At 41.2% G+C, this 21,296-nt stretch overlaps 1 protein-coding gene across 1 annotated transcript in view; it reads left to right on the top strand.

Annotated features, from left to right (window-relative positions):
- The first annotated feature begins 19,693 nt into the window (after window positions 1–19,693).
- Window positions 19,694–21,296, top strand: part of LOC149022370 (exopolygalacturonase-like) — a 36,612-nt gene continuing 35,009 nt past the window's right edge. The window contains exon 1 of the mRNA XM_089147605.1: window positions 19,694–19,949. Within this exon, the coding sequence (XP_089003731.1) occupies window positions 19,694–19,949 (256 nt within the window). The remainder of the gene's footprint in view (window positions 19,950–21,296) is intronic.

Raw genomic sequence — 21,296 nt, 5'->3', positions numbered from 1 at the left:
AGAATGGAACACCATACTATGACTTACCTAGTATAGAGAAATGCCTTCGAATCATGTCTAACTATACTTCAAGTCCATCAACTAGATTCATCTTCAACAAGGTGCAGTTTTCTTTCTAGTTCTGAACAAGCTTCCAAGTATGGAACACCATCATGAACTTCCATGGGTTCTAGGTCAAACACCATGCCTTCCACTGTGATGGCCCATAGTTGGTTCTTCCTTTACTTCGGGTCTTCTGACCTACAAACAACAGGGTTTTTGGGTCAAGGTTAGGGCTGGGTTTCGCAGAAATAGCAGTCCGTCTAGTCACAGAGGACCAGACAAAATTTTTATCTGGTTAGAAGGGAGACCGTCTGGGAGACGGATTTTGAGACTGTGGTTTGTCTAGTTCAGAATGTGTTTCTAACTTACTGCACACCATAAGCTCGACACTCTGAGTGATGTTTGGGCATTGAGAGCCTAATGGGGCTAAGTGGGAGCTACTGAGGTAGAAGTGTTCTTTTTGAACCACTTCATAGCATAAACATGATTGGGTGTTTTACTTTAGTAAAATAATTTTGATTGTGAGTCTTTTAATCATGTTTCTAGCACAGAATGAAACTAGTATATAAGTCTATGTGAGTATGAATTTGATTGGATGTTTGTTAGCATTTCTTTTGGTTTAAATGCTTATCCCATAGGTTGACTATGCTAGTGTGAGTTGCTGTTGCTTGTGTTGTGTTTTATGCTAGAATAGTTGAAGTCATCCTTGACGTATATATTGTCTCTAGTATAAATGTCACATCCACCCAGCCGTATCCTATCTTGGCATACACGAGATGTGATCCACAGCCCGAAGATCAAGATCGAGCGGCCATGCCTCCCACATACACGATAACATAATCATGAACAATATAATCAATGTTTAAAGTAAGTAATAAATAGATCAAGTGAATAAGAAAAGATAATCAATCAGAGTGAGGAAATTATCAAGTATCAATTACACATAAAAGTAATCTCAAAAGAGAAAGAGTGATCAGGAGTCACTCCTTCAATAATAGTGGAAAGTGGTTAATCAAACTTAGTTACAACTAGTATCAAGAATAAATCCATAAGAGTTAAGACAACATATCCAGGTGTTAACAGTAATCCAGGGAAATGGGGCACTAAGCAAGCGTTTTTTCTATTTTAATGAATGTTTCTTCATAAGTGTGGACGAAGTGAACCCAGCATGGCCGCTCTCTCACCACGGTGGGGCTAACCCTGGCACGAACCATAATCCTCCTCGGCACTATAATCCTGACTCTCATCGTAGCTATCACCCGAAGGGTAGTATGCGGGATCATAGCTCGTCTCATAGAGTGCCCCATCAGAGTCTTCTACACATGCAGGATAATTTTACAATTTGCACGAAAGGAATGAGTTCAAAAGAACTCAGCAAGGCAAGTCATTTCATAATACACAATTCATACGATAAAAGTCACGATATGATGCAAGATGGTATGAGACAATGATGATATATGATTCTAACTCTAAATATGCTAGTCTCTAAGGTAGACATGCTTGAAGCCATAGCACCATACTTCTTTAGGTTGTCTGTCACTCCCTCTCAATCATACATGATATCTTGGGTCTGCCGGGGTAATTGGGTAAAGTCCTCATCAAAACCATGGTTGGGGATTAAGTCACCACTCTCTCACATCACCATCGGTATAAGTATTGGCACATGTCACAGCAAAGCCTAGCCCAATGCAAGTCATCTACTCATTCGTATCATGTTAGATCCGGATACTTTCCCTATGGCACCGACAAACTCAGTTCTGTATCCTTCACACTAGAGTCAGCGTATCTATGGCTACCACCAACTCGGACTACGGACTCATCAACCCTATTGGTCATCCACAAATGGTAAACAGGAATCTCTCACGTCCTCTCATGGGTTGGTTACCGGTCTTGAGCGCTCGTGAGCCCAGATCTATCCCTTTGCAACCCTACCAATAAATGGCCCCTTTTGGGTATCCACAGTATGGTTAAGTCCTCTCACGGAGTGGTTACCAGTCTTGAGTGCCCATCAACCATACTCTACCACGGGTCGTTTGGTCTCAATACCCTTCCGATTTGGGTCTGATACAACAAGGATAATCCTAACCATACACCTAGACAATCCTATGTATGTCATCCAACAACCCGGGAAAGTGTCGATGGACACCTTTGGAGAATAGCCCATACTATTCCCTCCAGGTTCCAAGGACACAAGTGTCGAAAGGACACTTCCCAATCCCAAGTCATACGTAGTCATTCACAAGTTCAATCTCATCATATCATACATAATCAATAATTCATCATAAAAACAAAGGCATATCATAACATGATTAATCATATACATAACCATAAAGGAAAATTAAGCATGATTTTGTGAATGACATGTAACGTACAATTACTGATAAAATGCATACAATAGCCATGCATGGTTAAGGATTACACATAGGAAGTATATCTACTAAGTTCTCAAAGTATAAATATGTTTGCATAATCAACGTACTTGAGGTAATGACCGTCCTTACCTTAATCGAGTTGGGAATAGAATTAGGAGTCACCAATAACAGCCCCAAAAGTCAGTGTTGTACCTTAGACAACATATAATCAACATTAGAAAAGAAAGCAATCGAATCGGAGGTCAAACGAAGCATTTCGGCCACAAATAGGGATGCTTTCATATCTTTCTTGGTCGACTGTCAGTCGACCAAAGCTTGATAGTAATGGGCAGAATTGAGGATTTGGCCCGAAACTGATCTTCCGGTGCTCCGATCGACACGAAACTTTGAGGGCATGATTATGGCAATATGGGGACATTACACACCAAAAATTATCACAATACAACAGTCCAATTGTGAATACTCAAATCGAAACCCTATGTTTTATATGCTAAACATCACAGATAGAATTGGAATTGATTGCAATAGTAATAATTGATGGGGAATCAATTAAGGGGATGATAAGAATTGAATTAGGATCATGACTCAATTGTAATTCAATTTAGCATACACCTACACTTCAATTTGAACTAAAGAATAGGTTGAAATAAAGGGAATCAAAGCAATGCAATGTAAGCAATCTTAATGGGAGTACAACATAGCAAGAGTGGGGTGATAATCATGGAATTGAAAGGGGGAAACCCATGGTTAAGATCATAAATTGATAGGATAATGAGTACCTTAGAAGAAGAATAAGAGGAATCATACCTTGAGTTGATGATTGAGGCGGGAAACTAATGATTGGAGTCAAGGATCTTCACAAACACCAAGGAAAGCCCAAGAGAGAGACACTTTTCGTTCTCTGGAGTGCCAATGATTGGGGTAGACCTTCATTCACGAGTTCCAACAAGGTAGGGTCAAAATGGGAAGTAATTTTGTGAATTTTCGAAATTCATAACTACTGGTCGACTGGTAGTCGACCAAGCAGTCAACCAAGGCTTGATAGCAACTTCAAGAGTGGATTTGGAAGGCCAGACAGATCCGAATTGAGTTGGGTTTTCTCCAACAAGTCAATCAACAAGTCTAGTTTCAAGAAATACCTTTGGATTGAGCACGGGGGTTCAATAGCTGCTTCAACTAATTCAATCTTCTTCAATGCGCAGATTTTCACTAAACATTAACAATGTGCTCAAGTAAGGGGCATCATTGTCAATGTCCATAGGCTCTGGATCAAGCATCGAATCTTCAACAAAGAGGGCCCACAAGTCTCTTCTACCTCCACTTCAGCTCTTCGGACCTACAAAAGTACAAAATCTGGGCCAGGTCAGGGTTAGGATAAGGTCGGATTTTACAATAAATGGCTGCTACCAAGAGCATCGTTACAAAAGGAGATAAGTTGAATGAGAGGAATTATGACCTCTGGCACTGAAAGGTGCAGTATCTCATAGAAGATTAGGACATGCTGGAAACAATAAACAAGACCATCTCTGTCACATCCACCCAACCGGTACCCTACCTGGCATACCCGAGTGTGTGATCTACAACCCCGAAGACCAAGTATCGAGTAATCAACCTCCCACATAGACAATAACATAATCATGAACAATAATAATCAAAGTGCAAAAGATAAACCAAATCCAAATAAGAAAAGAATACACCATGTATATAATCAGAGTGTCTAAATCAATAAGTGAGGCGGAATCCCACTCTACAACCAGCGGAAAGTAGTTCGTAAATCAAAAGAAAGAGTACAGCTGTATCTAAAATAGGAAAGAAACTGAAACATACTAAACTAAAGTCTATTATACTTTATAGAGAACATCTTCATAAATGTAGACTTCATCAACTATGCTAAGACGTTCCCATTCCACATCAGGGCTAATCCTAGTAACAAGCAAAACCACTTGAGGAATCCTCAACGTAATCTTCATGGTTGCCAGCACCTTGCGTGTAGTACGCCTCTTCAGTTTGCGCTTCCTCGAATTGACTTTCATAGTCATCAGTACCTGTAGAGTAGTCTAACAAAATATTGTACAAAAGGAATGAGTTTCAAAGAAACTCAGTAAGGTAGTTAATCCATAACAACATAAATGGTAGAATTTCAAAGCAAAGTAAATTGCTATATGACATGAAACACATGATGCAATATGATTCTAACTCTATGTATGCTGGTCTCTATTGGCAGACATGCTTTAAGTCGTAGCACCGTACTTCTTTAGGAAGGTCTCATCACACAACGCCTTTTGGTAGTGGGTCCGGCATCCCTCGGGACATTCCATGGCTGGGGGTATAGGTCACCACTCTCTCACATCACCATTGGTCTAAGTAGTGGTGCATGTCAGGGTCAAAGCCTAGCCAAATGCAAGTCTCCTACTCAGTTACATCAAGTCAAATCTAGATACGTCCATTCCTCACCCCTGGCGATCCTTTCCGGTATCCTTCACACTAGAGTCCTCATAGTCCCTGACTACGGACTCATCAACCCTATAGGTCATCCACATATGGTAAACGGGAAGCTCTCACATCCTCTCACGAGTTGGTTACCGGTCTTGAGAGCCCATGAGCCCAAGTCTAACCTTATGCAACTCTACCGATAAATGGTCCCCACAATGTGATTCCTGTCCTCTCACGGATTGGTTACCGGTCTTGAGCGCCCATGAATCCCCATTGCTACCACAGGTCGTTCGGTCTCAATACCCCTCCGATTAGGGTCTGACATAACGGGACATCCTAGCCAAACACTACTAGACAGTCCTAAATATGTCATCCAACAGTTTAGGAAGGTGTCCAGAGGGCATCTCCGGAAACATCCCATAGTATTCCCGTAGTAGTCCAAGGACAGAAGTTTCAAAAGGACACCTCTCCTTTCCAAACCATAACTTAAGCATACACAAGCATCAATCCATAACATCACATGTATGGTAACTTCATATATGGAAAGAAATCAATAATAACATTCAACTTGTATAGAACTTGTAAGTAAGTCATACATGAGTCAATTTAGTATAAACAAGTAATGCTACTGATATCAAGACAATACAACAGTAGTATAACATTGTAATAATCTAATTAAAGAAATAAACTAACAAGATTCAAATATAGAAACTAAGATATACAATTTATGTAGTTAAGGAAGTAACCATCCTTACCTTATATAACTCGCAAAGGAATCTTAAGAATCAAGTAAGATCTTCACAAACTTGAGAAGAAGGTCCTAAACAAGTGTATACCACATATTAGGAAAGATACCTAGAAGGAAAGATATCAAAACATCCAAAACAGACCCAATCTAGAGTTGTTGTACTCATTGGTTGATTGGATTGGTCTACTGTCTCAGTCAACCAATCAATCGACCAACCGAGACAGTGGCCTTCAAAATCAGAGTTTTGAGAAATAAGAACCGAATTTGGTGGTTCAAAAGGGTACTAAACAAGGGGTAAACTACAATGGTAGCATCCTAGTATATAGAGGACTTCAAAACACTAATCAAATCAAGTCTTCAAGTTACAAATTAGGAAACAAAAGTTACCATAAATAGATCAATCATAGTTCTTGAAGAATTCAAAGTACAAATCATGGACAAGAACAATAGGATGATGGATCATTGATTGTGATAAAGAAATCATCAAAGGCATGGATAGATCTTCAAGAAAATAGATCTAAGACTGAAGAACATGGATCTAAATAAGGAAACAAAACTTACCATAGATGTATCAGTCATGATTCTTGAAGAAAGCATGGTATGATAAAGGAGAAATAACTAGAGATTGATAGATTATGGATCATGTAAAGAAAACATAGTGACTGACTACTAATAGGATCAATAAAATAGATCTGAGAAGATCAGAATTTGAATCAAAGATGAACGAAAACAAGATCATGATTTAGATCATGATTCCTTCAAAAGCCTGCAGTGATCATGATTAAGAACATTGCATTAGCCATTAATCCTTAGGAAGATCATGAGAGATAAGTACAGAGATGTTTGCAACAAAGGATGCAGCATCTTCTCTACTATCTCAACCCAAAAAGGAAAGAAAACAAAGATGATGAAGAAGAAGAGAGTGTAGACATACCTTTTTGTGTAAGAACACGAGTTTTGACAAAGATCCGGCAAGATAAACACCAAGGACGCAAGGGAGATGACTTGCAGAGGTCTCTGCTACGTTCCAAAGAGTTTGGAGGCAGAAAATACGAAGTAGACTCGAGATAGGACTTAAATAGAGTAAGCAAGACCTAATTAACAAAGACAGAACCCATTGGTCAATTGGATTGGTGGACTGGTTCTGTCACATCCACCCAGCCGGTACCCTATCTGGCATACCCGGGATGTGATCCACAGCCCAGAAGATCAATAGTTCAGGGACCACATCATCCACATCGACGAAAACACAATCATGAATAATCAATATTAAACTAACAATTGATAATCAAAGAATTCAGAAATGAAATACCAAGGATAATCAAAGTACGAAAGTAAATATCATATCAGATAAATTAAGAAGGCAGTGGGCGGAATCCACTCCTTCAAATAAGTGGAAGTGAGGTCAAATATAAATAAGTACAAGTCTCAAGTTATGAAATTTAATTTAAGGTTATTACAATTCCTCTGAGTTTAACTGTCACAAAAAGAGGGTGGGTAGCTACACATAAGTCTCCTCCACAATAAATATGTTCTCTTCGATAGTGAATACCTCAGAGACCCAATATGGCTGCTCCCATACTATCCCAGGGCTAACCCTAATACGCCGGAGGATCTGCTTCAGGTACCGTCACCGAAGTCTTCATTGTAGCTAGCCTCCGAATAGTAGTATGAGGCATCCGGGTCCGCCTCAGGGAACGTACCATCAGAGTAATCACCTGCAGAGTAGCCTAGCAAAATATTGCAACAGAAAAGGAATGAGTTCAAAAGAACTCAGCAAGGAAGTTATTCCACAACACATAAGTCACAAGATAATCATAAAATGATGCAGATGATATGAGACATATAATGCAATATGATTCTACTCTAAGTATGTTGGTCATCTATGGTAGACATGCTTTAAGTCATAGCACCATACTTCTTTAGGTAGTCTCAATCACTCATCACCGGGGGGAATTGGGTCTTGCATCCCTCTCGCACAAATCCATGGTTGGGGGTTTCGATCACCACTCTCTCACATCACCATTTCGCACAAGTATTGGCGCATGTCAAGGTAAAGCCTAGCCCAATGCAAGTCATCTACTTAATCATATCATGTCAGTTCCAGATACGTCCATTCCTCCCCTCTCGGGATCCTTTCCGGTATCCTTCACACTAGAGTCACGGATATTACTCACCGGACTCATCAACCCTATTGCTCATCCACAAATGGTAGACGGGAAGCTCTCATGTCCCCCTCACAGATCACTTCACCGGTCTTGACTGCCCGTGAGCCCAAGTCTAGCCATTTACAACCCTACCAATAAATGGCCCCTTTCAGGTAACCGCAATGCAATTTATGTCCTCTCACGGGGTGGTTACCGGTCTTGAGCGCCCACAAATCCACACTACTACCATGGGTCGTTCGGTCTCAATGCCCTTCCGAATCGGGTCTGATATGATAGGGACATCCTAGCCATACATCTAGACAAGTCCTATGTATGCCATCCAATAACCCGGGAAAGCGCCGATGGACACCTTCGGAGAACATCCCATACTATTCCCTCCGATGTCCAAGGACAGAAGCACCAGTAGGGTACTCCTCAATCCCAAGTTATACTTAAGCAATCACATGCGCAAGTTCATCATATCAATTCACAAAATAAAACATCATAATAAACATTCGATTCATGACATTGACATAAGTCATCATATATTGAAATTGATAAACATGATAAGACATTGAAATAAAATAATGTAAACACAAAGCTACTATTGAAAGACATATGTAGCAAGTCTAACATGATAGGAATATGAAATAGAAACTATGCTCACTAGGTTAGGAACACCAAGTCAAAATTCCATGTCCTATGTAATTTTATCGATAACTATCCTTACCTTTAATTGGAGAAGAGAATGGTCCAAGATCACAAGCAAGTGGCCCAATTAGTCTTAAAACCCTAAACAAGCATATATGAAAGGATAGAGAAGAAATCAGAACAATCGGAGATCGAACGAATCAAAACTAGGCAAAAGTTGCTGACAGCAACTCTGTTGGTCGATACATTTGGTCGATAGTATCGACCAACAAGCATCGACCAAGAAGATTTCCGACAGCAAGCTGGCTATTTGGGTTTTGGCCCAGATTTGGTCTTCCGGGTCTCGGATCAATACGAAACTTGGGGAATAGTCTAAGCACAACATAGGGACACTAATTATCACGAATTTAACATAATCTAATGGTCCATTTAGAAATCCCCAAATTGATTTATCAAGGTCAAGAGTTGTTAAACATGGCATTGGCTCTATCTTAATGCAAATCAGGGGAAAACATAGGGGATTAGGTAGGGAATCACTTAGAAGTAACATTGAACTCATATGCAAGGTGTAGAATAGGTTAATCATAGGTCTCATCTCACTTTTGGTAAATAAAGCAAGTTGGTGAGCAATAAATCATGGAAATGTGTAGTTAATAATCATGAGGTGAATAAATCATAGTCATATCGGTGAAAACATCATTGTATGAGGTATAGAAGGCTCATGGCAAGGTGTTTGCAAGGTTGCAGCACCTTGGCCATGGTCCCAACAGTAAAATAGAGAAAAGATGAGTGAGAAAGTGATTAGGAGAGAGAGTCATACCTTGAGAGTGGAACAAGAAAGTGGAAATGAGTGGTTGGCAATGATTAATGGAGTAGATGCTTCACCATTACCAAGAAGAAGTTCTTGAGAGGCTCTCCCACATTCTCAGATGTTGAAAACGCTAGAATAGGGCTCTAGTCTCGAGGAATAAATAAATAGAAAAGATATTCCAGAGAATCTTTAAACCTGGGTTCAGCAAACCTGTTGGTCGATAGTATCGACCAAATGTATCGACCAAAACATGTTTCTGCAGAATTTAACAGAAAAGTTCAGCAACTTTAGATGTGGACTTGGAGGGCTATACAAGGTCAAATTGCATGGGGTTTTCTCCTACAGTTCACTCAAGAGGTCTAGTTTTAGGGAGTACCTTCGGATTATGCACAGGAGTCCGTTTGATATCTCAACTGTCTCACTCTTCATCAGTGCGCAGATTCTAACTTAACACTGACAATGTGCTCAAGGAAGGAGCAGTATCATCAATGTCCATATACTGGAGTTCCGACACCACGTCATCAACCAGCAGGGCCCATAAGTCCCTTCTACCACCAGTTTGGGTCTTCGGACCTACAAACACAACAATGACCGGGTCGAGTCAAGGTTAGGTAAAAGCTGGATTTTATAGGTTCAGTCGACCAATCAGTCAACCAATCAGGACAGCAAGTCCAAAACAGGGAATTGAAGGCTCAGATCAAATCCAAACATAAAGGGGTTTTGCACACACACCAAGTGACTTACCTTATAGGTAGAAATGCCTTCAAAATATGATAGAGAACACTCCAAGTTCATCAACTAATTCGATCTTCATCAAGATTCATTTTCCATAAATGGAACACTGTCATCAACACTCATGGATTCAAAGCCAGTCACCAAGTCTTCCACTGGGATGGCCCATAGCTGACTTCTTGCTTTATTTCGGGTTGTCGAACCTACAAACAACAGGGTTTCCGGGTCAAGGTTAGGGCTGGGTTTCACATTCTCCCCCCTCAAAGAAATTTCGTCCTCGAAATTGAAAGCGTACCTGTGCTTCCAAAGAGGTGAGGAAACTTCTCCTTCATATCTTCTTCCTTCTCCCAAGAAGCTTCTTCAGGGGTATGGTTCTTCCACCGAATCTTCACCAAAGGGATGGTGCAATTCCGTAGCTGCTTGTCCTTCTTATCCAGGATTTCGGTCGGTTCTTCATCATAGGTAAGATCAACACTAAGTCCTTCAGGTGCTTGCTGTAAAATGTGTTCTGGATTCTCTATGTATTTCCGAAGCATCGAAATATGAAACACATTATGAACTACAGCAAGAGGCGGAGGTAATGCTAATCGATAAGCAATAGGTCCAACCTTTTTCCAAAATCTCAAAAGGTCCAATGAAACGAGGGCTAAGCTTTCCTTTAACATTGAATCTCATCACACCCTTCAAGAAAACTTCTTCTCCAACTTGAAATTCTAAGTCAGTCCTTCTCTTATCAGCATAAGATTTCTGTCTTGACTGGGCAGACATAATCCTTTCTCTTATCATATCAACCATCGCACTCGTAGCTTCAATCATCTCAGGACCTAAGACTTTTCTTTCACCCGTCTCAGTCATGTACAATGGCGTCCTACAAGTATTTCCATACAAAGCCTTGAATGGAGCCATGCCTATTGTTTCTAGATAACTGTTGTTATAGGCAAACTCAACCAAAGCTAGGTGTTCATCCCAATTACCACCCATATCCACCACACAAGATCTGAGCATGTCTTCCAAGGTCTGAATTGTTCGCACAGATTGTCCATCCGACTGTGGGTGATGAGCTGTACTCAAATTCAATTGGTTTCCCAAGGCCTTCTGCAAACTGTTCCAATACCTTGAGGTAAACCTAGGATCACGATCAGAGACAATACTCATTGGCACTCCGTGCAGACGAACCACATTGTTCACATAAAGCCTAGCTAGCTATCCAGAGTATGAGTGATCTTCATAGGAATGAAGTGGGCTGATTTGGTCAACCTATTAACAATCACCCACACAGTGTCATTGCCTTTACTTGTCCGAGGCAAGCTAGTCACAAAGTCCATAGAGATATCCTCCCACTTCCAACTAGGAACAGGAAGGGGTTGAAGTAATCCAGATGGGGGTTGACGAACGGCTTTCACACGTTGGCAAGTCTCACACTTGGCAACAAAATTATCAACATCAGCCTTCAAACCAATCCACCAAAAATGTTCCTTCAAGTCCTTGTACATCTTGGTGCTTCCAGGGTGTATAGTAAAGACTGACTGGTGTGCTTCCTTCAATATTTCCTTCTTAATTTCTTCATTTACTGGCACGCACAGTCTACCTCTAAACAATAAAGCACCATCTATGGATATACCAAAGTCGGGGTCCGACTCAGGATTCGAAGAAATCTTCTCAACTTTGTCCATAAGTTCTTGATCAGAACTCTGCAGAGCAACAATCTTATCTCTAAGGCCAAATCTTGCCGTCATGGCAGAAAGAACAGAATCAGAATTCTCAGGGACAACTTCCAAATCAAAACTCTCAATAGAAGACAACAATGTTAGACTCAAAGCATTCAAATCCAAAGTCTTCTTCTGATTCTTCCTACTAAGAGCATCAGCAACAACGTTTGCCTTACCAGGGTGATATTGAATATCACAATCATAATCATAGACTAGTTCCAACCATCTCCTTTGCCTCATGTTCAACTCCTTTTGGGTAAAGAAGTATTTCAAACTCTTATGATCCGTGAGCATGACAATCTTCTCACCGTACAGGTAATGTCTCCAAATCTTCAAAGCGAAGACAACAACGGCAAGTTCTAGATCATGAGTGGGGTAATTCCACTCATAATCTTTCAATTGCCGAGAAGCATAGGCTACGACCTTACCATGTTGCATCAGTACACAACCCAAACCAATCTTTGATGCATTAGTATAAACTGTCATACCACCGGAACTATCAGGTATAGTCAAACTGGGGAACTTGTCAATCTATCCTTCAACTCTTGGAAATTCTTCTCACAAGCGTCAGACCAAACAAACTTCTCTTCTTTCCTAGTCAACTTAGTCATAGGAGTAGCCAACCGAGAAAAGTTCTCAATAAATCTTTTGTAGTAACCCGCCAATCCAAGGAAACTTCTTATTTCCGTCACCGTCTTCGGTCTTTCCCAATCAGCCACCGCTTGAACATTTTCAGGATCGACACGAATACCTTCAGCTGAAACCACATGGCCGAGGAATACTACTCTCTTGAGCTAGAAATCACACTTGCTAAACTTGCCGTACAACTTATTTTCTCGCAATCTTTGCAAAGTGAAACTTAGATGGCTCGCATGCTCTTCTTCGTTCTTCAAATAGATCAAGATGCCGTCGATGAAGACAATCACAAACTTATCAAGCACATCGTGAAATACTCGGTTCATGAGGTCCATGAACACTGCAGGAGCATTAGTCAAACCAAAAGGCATGACTCTGAACTCATAATGGTCGTACCTTGTTCGGAAAGCTATCTTGAAGATATCACTTGGCTTCACTTTCAACTGATGATATCCAGATCTCAAGTCAATCTTCGAGAACACAGCTGCACCCTTCAAATGATCGAAGAGATCATCAATTCTGGCAAGCGGGTATCTATTCTTGATGGTCAGCTTATTCAACTCACGGTAGTCGATGCACAGATGCATACTACCATCTTTCTTCTTGACAAACAAAACCGGAGCTCCCCAAGGTGACACACTAGGTTGTACGAAACCTCTATCAATGAGCTCATTCAACTAGTTTTGTAACTCCTTCAACTCAAGAGGAGCCATCCTATATGGAGCCTTAGATACCGGAGCGGCACCAGGGAAGAGATCAAAATGGAAAACTCAACATCCCTATCTGGAGGCACTCCCAATAGATCATCAGGGAAGACATCAACAAAGTCACAGACAATCCTGACTTCGTCAACTCTTTTCTCCACTTTACCCTTATCTTCAGATGAAGCATCATCCACTAGGGCATAGACTTGCATCAATGCAGACAGTATCTTCTTACAAACCCTTCTTTTCTCACCTTGAAATTCAAAGACCGGACTTCCACAAATACGGAACTGAATCTTCCTTGAGGAACAAAGAAACACAGCTTTGTGGGCTATTAGCCAATCAATTCCCAAAATGACATCGAAGTCCTTCATATCAAGAAGTACCAAATTGGCTTCCAAGTTCTTCTCACCAATCAACACAGGACATTTAACTAACCCTTTATCTAATTTCACAACAGGACCAGTAGGTGTACTAATCAATAAACAACTAGACAATTTCTCAGGGATTAGGTCAGTCTTCTTGATGAATGCAGATGACATGAATGAATGAGATGCACCCATATCAAATAAGACAAATGCAGGAATAGAAGCGACTAATAATGTACCTGTAATCACATCATGTCTTGCATCCTGTTTAGTACTGGAAATACTGAAGACTCTACCAGAGGGAGGAGCAGGAGCATTCTTCACCATTGGAGTAGGCTGCTGCGCAGGCCGCTTCGGACAGGCAAGAGCAAAATGACTAGCTTGCTTACAGAAAAAGCAAACAGGATTGTTGGGTCCAACTGGAGTAGCTGCAACAGGGGGCTTCTAAACAAAAGGCCTAGGATTCGCATTCACAGGCCTAGCACTAGCATTCACTGGTGGTTGATTCCCGCCATACTGTTTAAACTTGCTGGGCTGCTGAAAACCAGGGCTCTGACCTACACTCCTAGGCTGAAAAGCAGGAGTGGGGTAGGGTGTAGGTCTCACAAAACGTCGATCATTATGATCCATCAATCCTGGGTTCCTAGGCTGTCATGGCCTTTGCACATGTGCATTCTCCTTCTCAGTTTCCTCCAACTTCTTCGAGTTCTGCACCACTTGGGCATAGCTCACAATAGGCTGAATAGTGAGGTAAGCTTTAATGGCCGGGCGCAATCCTTTTGAAGAACTTCTTCGCTTTAGCGAGATCAAGCATTAGAGAATCAGGAGCAAAGAAATGAAGCTCCTCAAACTTCTGTTGGTACTCCAACACAGACATAGATCCTTGTGTGAGAACCATAAACTCAGCTTCCTTCGCATCTTTCACCGCCTCAGGGAAGTAATTCATGCAGAAAGCTTCTTTAAACAACTCCCAAGTTACAACACCTGCATGCAAACCTTCCAAAATAGGCCGAGTGGAAGTCCACCATGCGTCAACTTCATGTTGCAACTTCTGCGTAGCAAACAGAATCTTCTGAGCTTCCGAACATTGCAGATGTCGAAAAGCCTTCTCCAACTCATGAAGCCACTTGTTAGGAAACAAGGGGTTGTTAGTAACTCAAGTGAAAGTGGGCACTTGCATCTTCAGGAAAACTCTCCATCAGGCGAGTATGAGGAGTTCCAGCTAAACCTCCCGCATTCAGGACTGCGGCATGAGGATTCACATTAGCACCAGCACGAGTCTCATTATGAAGAGTCATGAAACCCGCCAGATCCTGGTTGAACTGAGCCGCTTGCTGCTGCATCATTTTGCCCATGATATTGGCAATATCACGAAAGCTTCCAACATTCGGGGCACTGGGTATGTCATGGGTACCCTGATCATCATTCTTGGTCTACTGATCATGACCACCATTAGGTATCTCACCACCTCCATGAGGTATCTCATCATGACCACCATTATTACTAGATCCACCATGTCCACTTCTCAGAGTAACCATTCTGCAAAAACTGAAAACATCAAAAACACTGAATTTTGAAGTTTCATCATAATCCACAAGTCCAAATGATTTAAATCATGCTTAAATACATCCATATAGTCATCAAACATTAATCCATAGGACAAAAATCACACTTTCCAAAAATTCAACAGAAAATAAGGTCACTGGGTCCATTGGTCGACTGGGCCAGTCGACCAATGAGTCAACCAATGCTCACAAAATACGAAAATTCGCATTTTAAGCCTCATTTCCTCATTCTAACTTCATTCTATCTTCTTCCAAAAGTGAGAGAGCTCTGGGGAAAGTCTCCAAAGGTTCTTCCAAGTGTTCTTGAGGTGTTTTGGTGCTTCAACAACAACGCATTAACACACATTCATCACATACAAGGTAAATCTTTCATTCCTTCTTCCATTTTCATCTTCTCATGCTTGCATTTCAACAAAAACCATGTTTTGCTTGTATCCAATGTTAGAAATCATGCTTAGGAATACTTAGAAACATATACCCTAGGTTTTAAACACAATGACATGCATAGACAACAAGTTCTAACACATTCTTGCACGTCTCATAACGTTTCCGTACCGAAATCGTTAACTTTAGAAAAAATTCGATTTCTCACAAACCGCTTGGAGTTTTTGCACGAAATCAAATGCTACATGCTCAAGATGATATTATAGATATGTCCATATAATTTGATTCAACCAATTTCAACTTTTCAAAAATTCCATTTTGACCTAAATTGCAAAATCCCCAAATTTCCTTCTTGCTGAATTTTCCACTTTTAACCAAGTTTTTGATCGATTTACTTCAAATAAAGTTCATGATCATGCAATTCCAAGTATTGTGCATGTAAAATCCAGCTTTTACCTAACCTTGACCCGACCCGGTCATTGTTGTGTTTGTAGGTCCGAAGACCCGAAGTGGTGGTAGGAGGGACTTGTGGGCCCTACTGGTTGATGACGTAATGTCGGAACTCCAGTTTATGGACATTGATGATGCTGCTCCTTCCTTGAGTACATTACCAGTGTTAGGTTAGAATCTGCGCACTGATGAAGAGTGAGACAGTTGAGATATCAAACGGACTCCGGTGCAAAATCCGAAGGTACTCCCTAAAACTAGACCTCTTGAGTGAACTGTAGGAGAAAACCTCATGTAAATTGACCTTGTATAGCCCTCTAAGTCTGCACCTAAAGTTGCTGAACTATTCTGTGAAATTCTGCAGAAACTGTTTTGGTCGATACTATTGGTCGATAGTAATGTATCGACCAACAAGTTTGCTGAACCCAGATTTAAAGATTCTTGGAATATTCTTTTCTATTTATTTATTCCTCGAGACTGGAGCCCTATTCTCGCATTTTTAACATCTGGGAACGTGGGAGAGCCTCCCAAAAACTCCTCCTTGGTAGTGGTGAAGCATCTTCTTCATCAATCATTGCCAACCACTCCTTCCTACTTTCTTGTTCCACTTTAAAGGTATGACTCTCTCTCTCTCCTAATCACTTTCTCACTCATGTTTTCTCTATTTTACTGTTGGGACCATGGCCAAGGTGCTGCAACCTTGCATACACCTTGCCATGAACCTTCTAAACCCCATACAATGATGTTTTCACCGATATGACTATGATTGATTCACCTCATGATCATTAACTACACATTTCCATGATTTATTGCTTACCAACTTGCTTTATTTACCAAAACTGAGATGAAGCTCAGGAGTAACCTAATCTATGCCTTGCATATGTGTTCCATGTTACTTCTAAACGATTCCCTACCTAATCCCCCATGTTTTCCCCTAATTTGCATTGAGATGTAGCCAATGCCATGACCTACAACTCTTAACCTTAATATGTCGATTTGGGGATTTCCAAATCGACCATTGGATTATGAAGGTTTCTTGATAATTAGTATCCCCATGTTGTGCTTAGACTATCCTCCAAGTTTCGTGTCAATCCGAGACCCGGAAGACCAAATCTAGGCAAGAATCCAAAAAAAGCTAGCTTGCTGTCCTAGAATTGATTTCTTCGATACTATTGGTCGATACTATCGACCAAATGTATCGACCAATAGAGTTGCTGTCAGCAACTTTTGCCTAGCTTTGATTCGTTTGATCTCCAATTGTTCTGATTTCTTCTCTAACCTTTCATATATGCTTGTTTAGGACTTTAGGCTATTTGGGCCACTTGCTTGTGATCTTGGACCATTCTCTTCTCCAATTCAAGGTAAGGATAGTTATCGATATAATCACCTAAGACATGGAATTTTGACTTGGTATCCCTAACTTAGTAAATATAGTTCTATTTCATATTCTTATCATGTTAGACTTGCTACATATGTCTTTCAACAGTAGCTTTGTGTTTACATCATGTTATTTCAATGTCTTATCATGTTTATCAATTTCAATATATGATGACTTATGTCAATATCATGAATTGAATGTTTATTATGATGTTGTATCTTGTGAACTGATATGATGAACTTGGGCATGTGATTGCTTAAGTATAACTTGGGATTGAGGGGTACCCTACTGGTGCTTCTGTCCTTGGACATCGGAGGGAATAGTATGGGATGTTCTCCGAAGGTGTCCATCGACACTTCCCGGATTATTGAATGACATACATAGGACTTGTCTAGATGTATGGCTAGGATGTCCCTATCATATCAGACCCGATTCGGAAGGGCATTGAGACCGAACAACCCGTGGTAGTAGTGTGGATTGTGGGCGCTCAAGACTAGTACCCACTCCGTGAGAGGACATAAATTGCATTACGGTTACCCGAAAGGGGTCATGTATTGGTAGGGTTGCAAATGGCTAGACTTGGGCTCACGGGCACTCAAGACCGGTGAAATGATCCGTGAGAGGGACGTGAGAGCTTCCCGTTTACCATTTGTGGATGACCAATAGGGTTGATGAGTCCGGTGAGTAATATTCGTGACTCTAGTGTGAAGGATACCGGAAAGGATCCCGAGAGGGGAGGAATGGACGTATCTGGAATTGACATGATATGATTAAGTAGATGACTTGCATTGGGCTAGGCTATACCTTAACATGCGCCAATACTTAGACCAAACGGTGATGTGAGAGAGTGGTGACCGAAACCCCCAACCATGGATTTGTCCGAGAGGGATGCAGGACCCAATTTCCCCCGGTGATGAGTGACTGAGACTACCTAAAGAAGTATGGTGCTATGACTTAAAGCATGTCTACCATAGATGACCAGCATACTTAGAATAAAATCATATTGCATTATATGCTTCATATCATCTGCATCATGTTATGATTATCTTGTGGTTTATGTGTGATGGAATAACTTCCTTGCTGGGTTCTTTTGAACTCATTCCTTTTCTGTTGCAATATTTTGTTAGGCTATTCTTCAGGTGATTACTCTGATGGCACCCTCCCTGAGGCAGAGCCGGATACCTCATACTACTATCCGGAGGCTAGCTATATTGAAGACTTCGGTGACCATACCGAAGAAGATCTCCCGGCGTACCAGGGTTAGCCCTGGAGTTGTATGGGAGCAGTCATGTTGGATCTCCATGGTCCTCACCTTTGAAAAGGACATATCCATTTTGGAGGAGACTTATGAGTAGTTACCCCTTCTTTTTGTGACAGTTAAACTTAGAAGAATTGTAATAACTTTAACTTATCTTCATAACTTGAGACTTGTACTTAACTAGATTTTGACCTCACTTCCGCATGGTGAAGGAGTGGATTCCGCCCACTGCCTTCTTAAATTATCTGATTTGATATTTATTTCCGCACTCTGATTATCCATGATATCTTATTCCTGAATTCTATTTTATTGATTGTAGCTTAATATTGATTGTTCATGATTGTGTTATTGTCGATGTGGCTGATGTGGTCTCTGAACTATGGATCTTCGGGGCTGTGGATCACATCCCGGATATGCCAGATAGGGTACCGGTTGGGTGGATGTGACAGTGCACATGTTAATATATTCAAATCAAATTTTCCCCAAATTTGAAAATTTCCAAAAAATTACGAAAATACCCTTTGGTTGAAATCATGAAATAGCACTAACTGGCAATGTCTTTTGTCTCTTCCACAAACATACACTATGCAGAGAGGAGGGCGAGGACGACGTAGATGCCGTGGTCGTATTGTAGGGGCACTCAGGGGCAGAGGTCAGGTTCCTTCAGAGCCTAGACAGGAGGTTCGGAGACCAGACATGTTCGATACACCACAGGCCGAGTTCTTGTACGAGGCCTACTTCAGTTACTGCAGCATCGAGCTGGGATGTCTACTTCACCTACGTCAGCTCAGAGTCTTTAGGATTCGGCAGAGATTCGACACTATGCAGTGGACACAGCTCTTCACCGAGGATCTTCCTATATATCCGGAGCTAGTGAGGTTGTTCTTCAGCAACCTTACTTACACAGAGGAGTCTCGGGGTCCAGGACATCCTCTTCGGCTAGTCCTCAGGAGCAGGTTCCTTTAGACACATATCCTTTTCAACACGAGATCATTGGCTGAGATCTTGCGGGTTCCTTACTACCCACGGCAGTGTGTGTGGATACCTGCGAGGGCAGGGATCGACAGTTACTTGATGCCGTATGAGCTGCACGAGATTTGCTCTACACTATGGGATAGTCGTCGATGCCACACTCTGTGGACCAATGGGCGAATGATTGATTCAGCACGGATTATTGGTCGCATTGTCGGCTGAAATATTATGCCGAAGGCTGGACATCACCATCGGGTCACAGTGATGGAGGCCTTAGTCATCTACCGCATCTACATGGGCTTCGAGATAGATCTCTCCTACATCATTTAGCAGGTCATGTTGGACCTGGTTCTGCGGCCTAGCATGCGGAACCTTTTCTATGGGAGGCTATTGACTTTGATCTTCCAGAATTTCAGAGTGAGTTTCGAGGATACACTAGTGGACACTGGTTCTCAGGGATACACGATCGGGACTAGGACCATTCGCCAGATGAGGCTAAGACAGACAATGAGATCTCCTAGTCCAGAGGATGAGGATGATGAGGAGACAGAGGATGAGGAGGATGAGTCAGAGAATGGAGGAGAGGATATCGGTCCTGATAGTGATGATCAGGCCGGAGATGATACAGAGATGCACGAGGCTGAGCCGGTGCATCACCGAGTTTCCTTCATCGCACTTGAGACAGGTGGCCCTTCTCATGCAGTTCTAGAGACTTCAGATCTTGGGGCACAGATGAGATCGATGACTTCCATGCTAGAGGGATGGAGGTCAGACAAGAGCAGATGTATGAGAGGATGGAGTCATGACAGGATATGATAGAGCATCAGGTGACACAGCTAGTAGAGGACTTCAAAGCATACAGAGATCAGAGGAGATCACCTAGATAGACTATACATTAGGATTTCCATTTATGCATTATTTGATGTAATTGTTGTAAAAGCTTTTGAAATTAATGAAGTTCATTTTGTTTCACTTAATTATTGTGTATTATGCACTTTTCTTTTATTGCATTAAGTGACATTTGTTTAAGTATAATTATGGTATGTTATTCAAAAATGTTCAGTTATGCTTCATTGGTTAAGTTTCTAATCCAAGTGTTCTATTATTCACTTCTAGGAGTAGAGGAGTCAGTTTAGATCTATGACTGTTCCGTTATTGTTTTATGTGGTTAGGATTTCCTCGAACTTTGGGCTCTGATACCACTCTGTCACATCCACCCAGCCGGTACCCTACCTGGCATACCCGAGTGTGTGATCCACAGCCCCGAAGACCAAGTATCGAGTAATCAACCTCCCACATAGAGAATAACATAATCATGAACAATAATAATCAATGTGCAAAAGATAAACCAAAGATCCAAATAAGGAAAGAATACACCATGTATATAATCAGAGTACGAAAGATAATCAGAGTGTCTAAATCAATAAGTAAAGTGAGGCGGAATCCCACTCTACAACCAGCGGAAAGTAGTTCGTAAATCAAAAGAAAGAGTACAGCTGTATCTAAAATAGGAAAGAAAACTGAAACATACTAAACTAAAGTCTATTCTACTTTATAGAGAACATCTTCATAAACGTAGACTTCATCAACTATGCTCAGACGTTCCCATTCCACACCAGGGCTAATCCTGGTAACAAGCAAAACCACTTGAGGAATCCTCAACGTAATCCTCATGGTTGCCAGCACCTTGCGTGTAGTATGCCTCTTCAGTTTGTGCTTCCTCGAATTGACTTTCATAGTCATCAGTACCTGTAGAGTAGTCTAACAAAACATTGTACAAAGGAATGAGTTTCAACAAAACTCAGTAAGGCAGTTAATCCATAACAACATAAATGGCAGAATTTCAAAGCAAAGTAAATTGCTATATGACATGAAACACATGATGCAATATGATTCTAACTCTATGTATGCTGGTCTCTATTGGCAGACATGCTTTAAG

Source organism: Hakea prostrata, chromosome 3, assembly GCF_041222555.1.
Source record: "Hakea prostrata isolate BN-2017 chromosome 3, UWA_Hpros_2, whole genome shotgun sequence".
In the NCBI taxonomy this organism is placed as follows: domain Eukaryota; kingdom Viridiplantae; phylum Streptophyta; class Magnoliopsida; order Proteales; family Proteaceae; genus Hakea; species Hakea prostrata.
The sequence above is the reverse complement of the archived record's forward strand: the minus strand, read 5'-3'. Positions and strand labels throughout refer to the sequence as shown.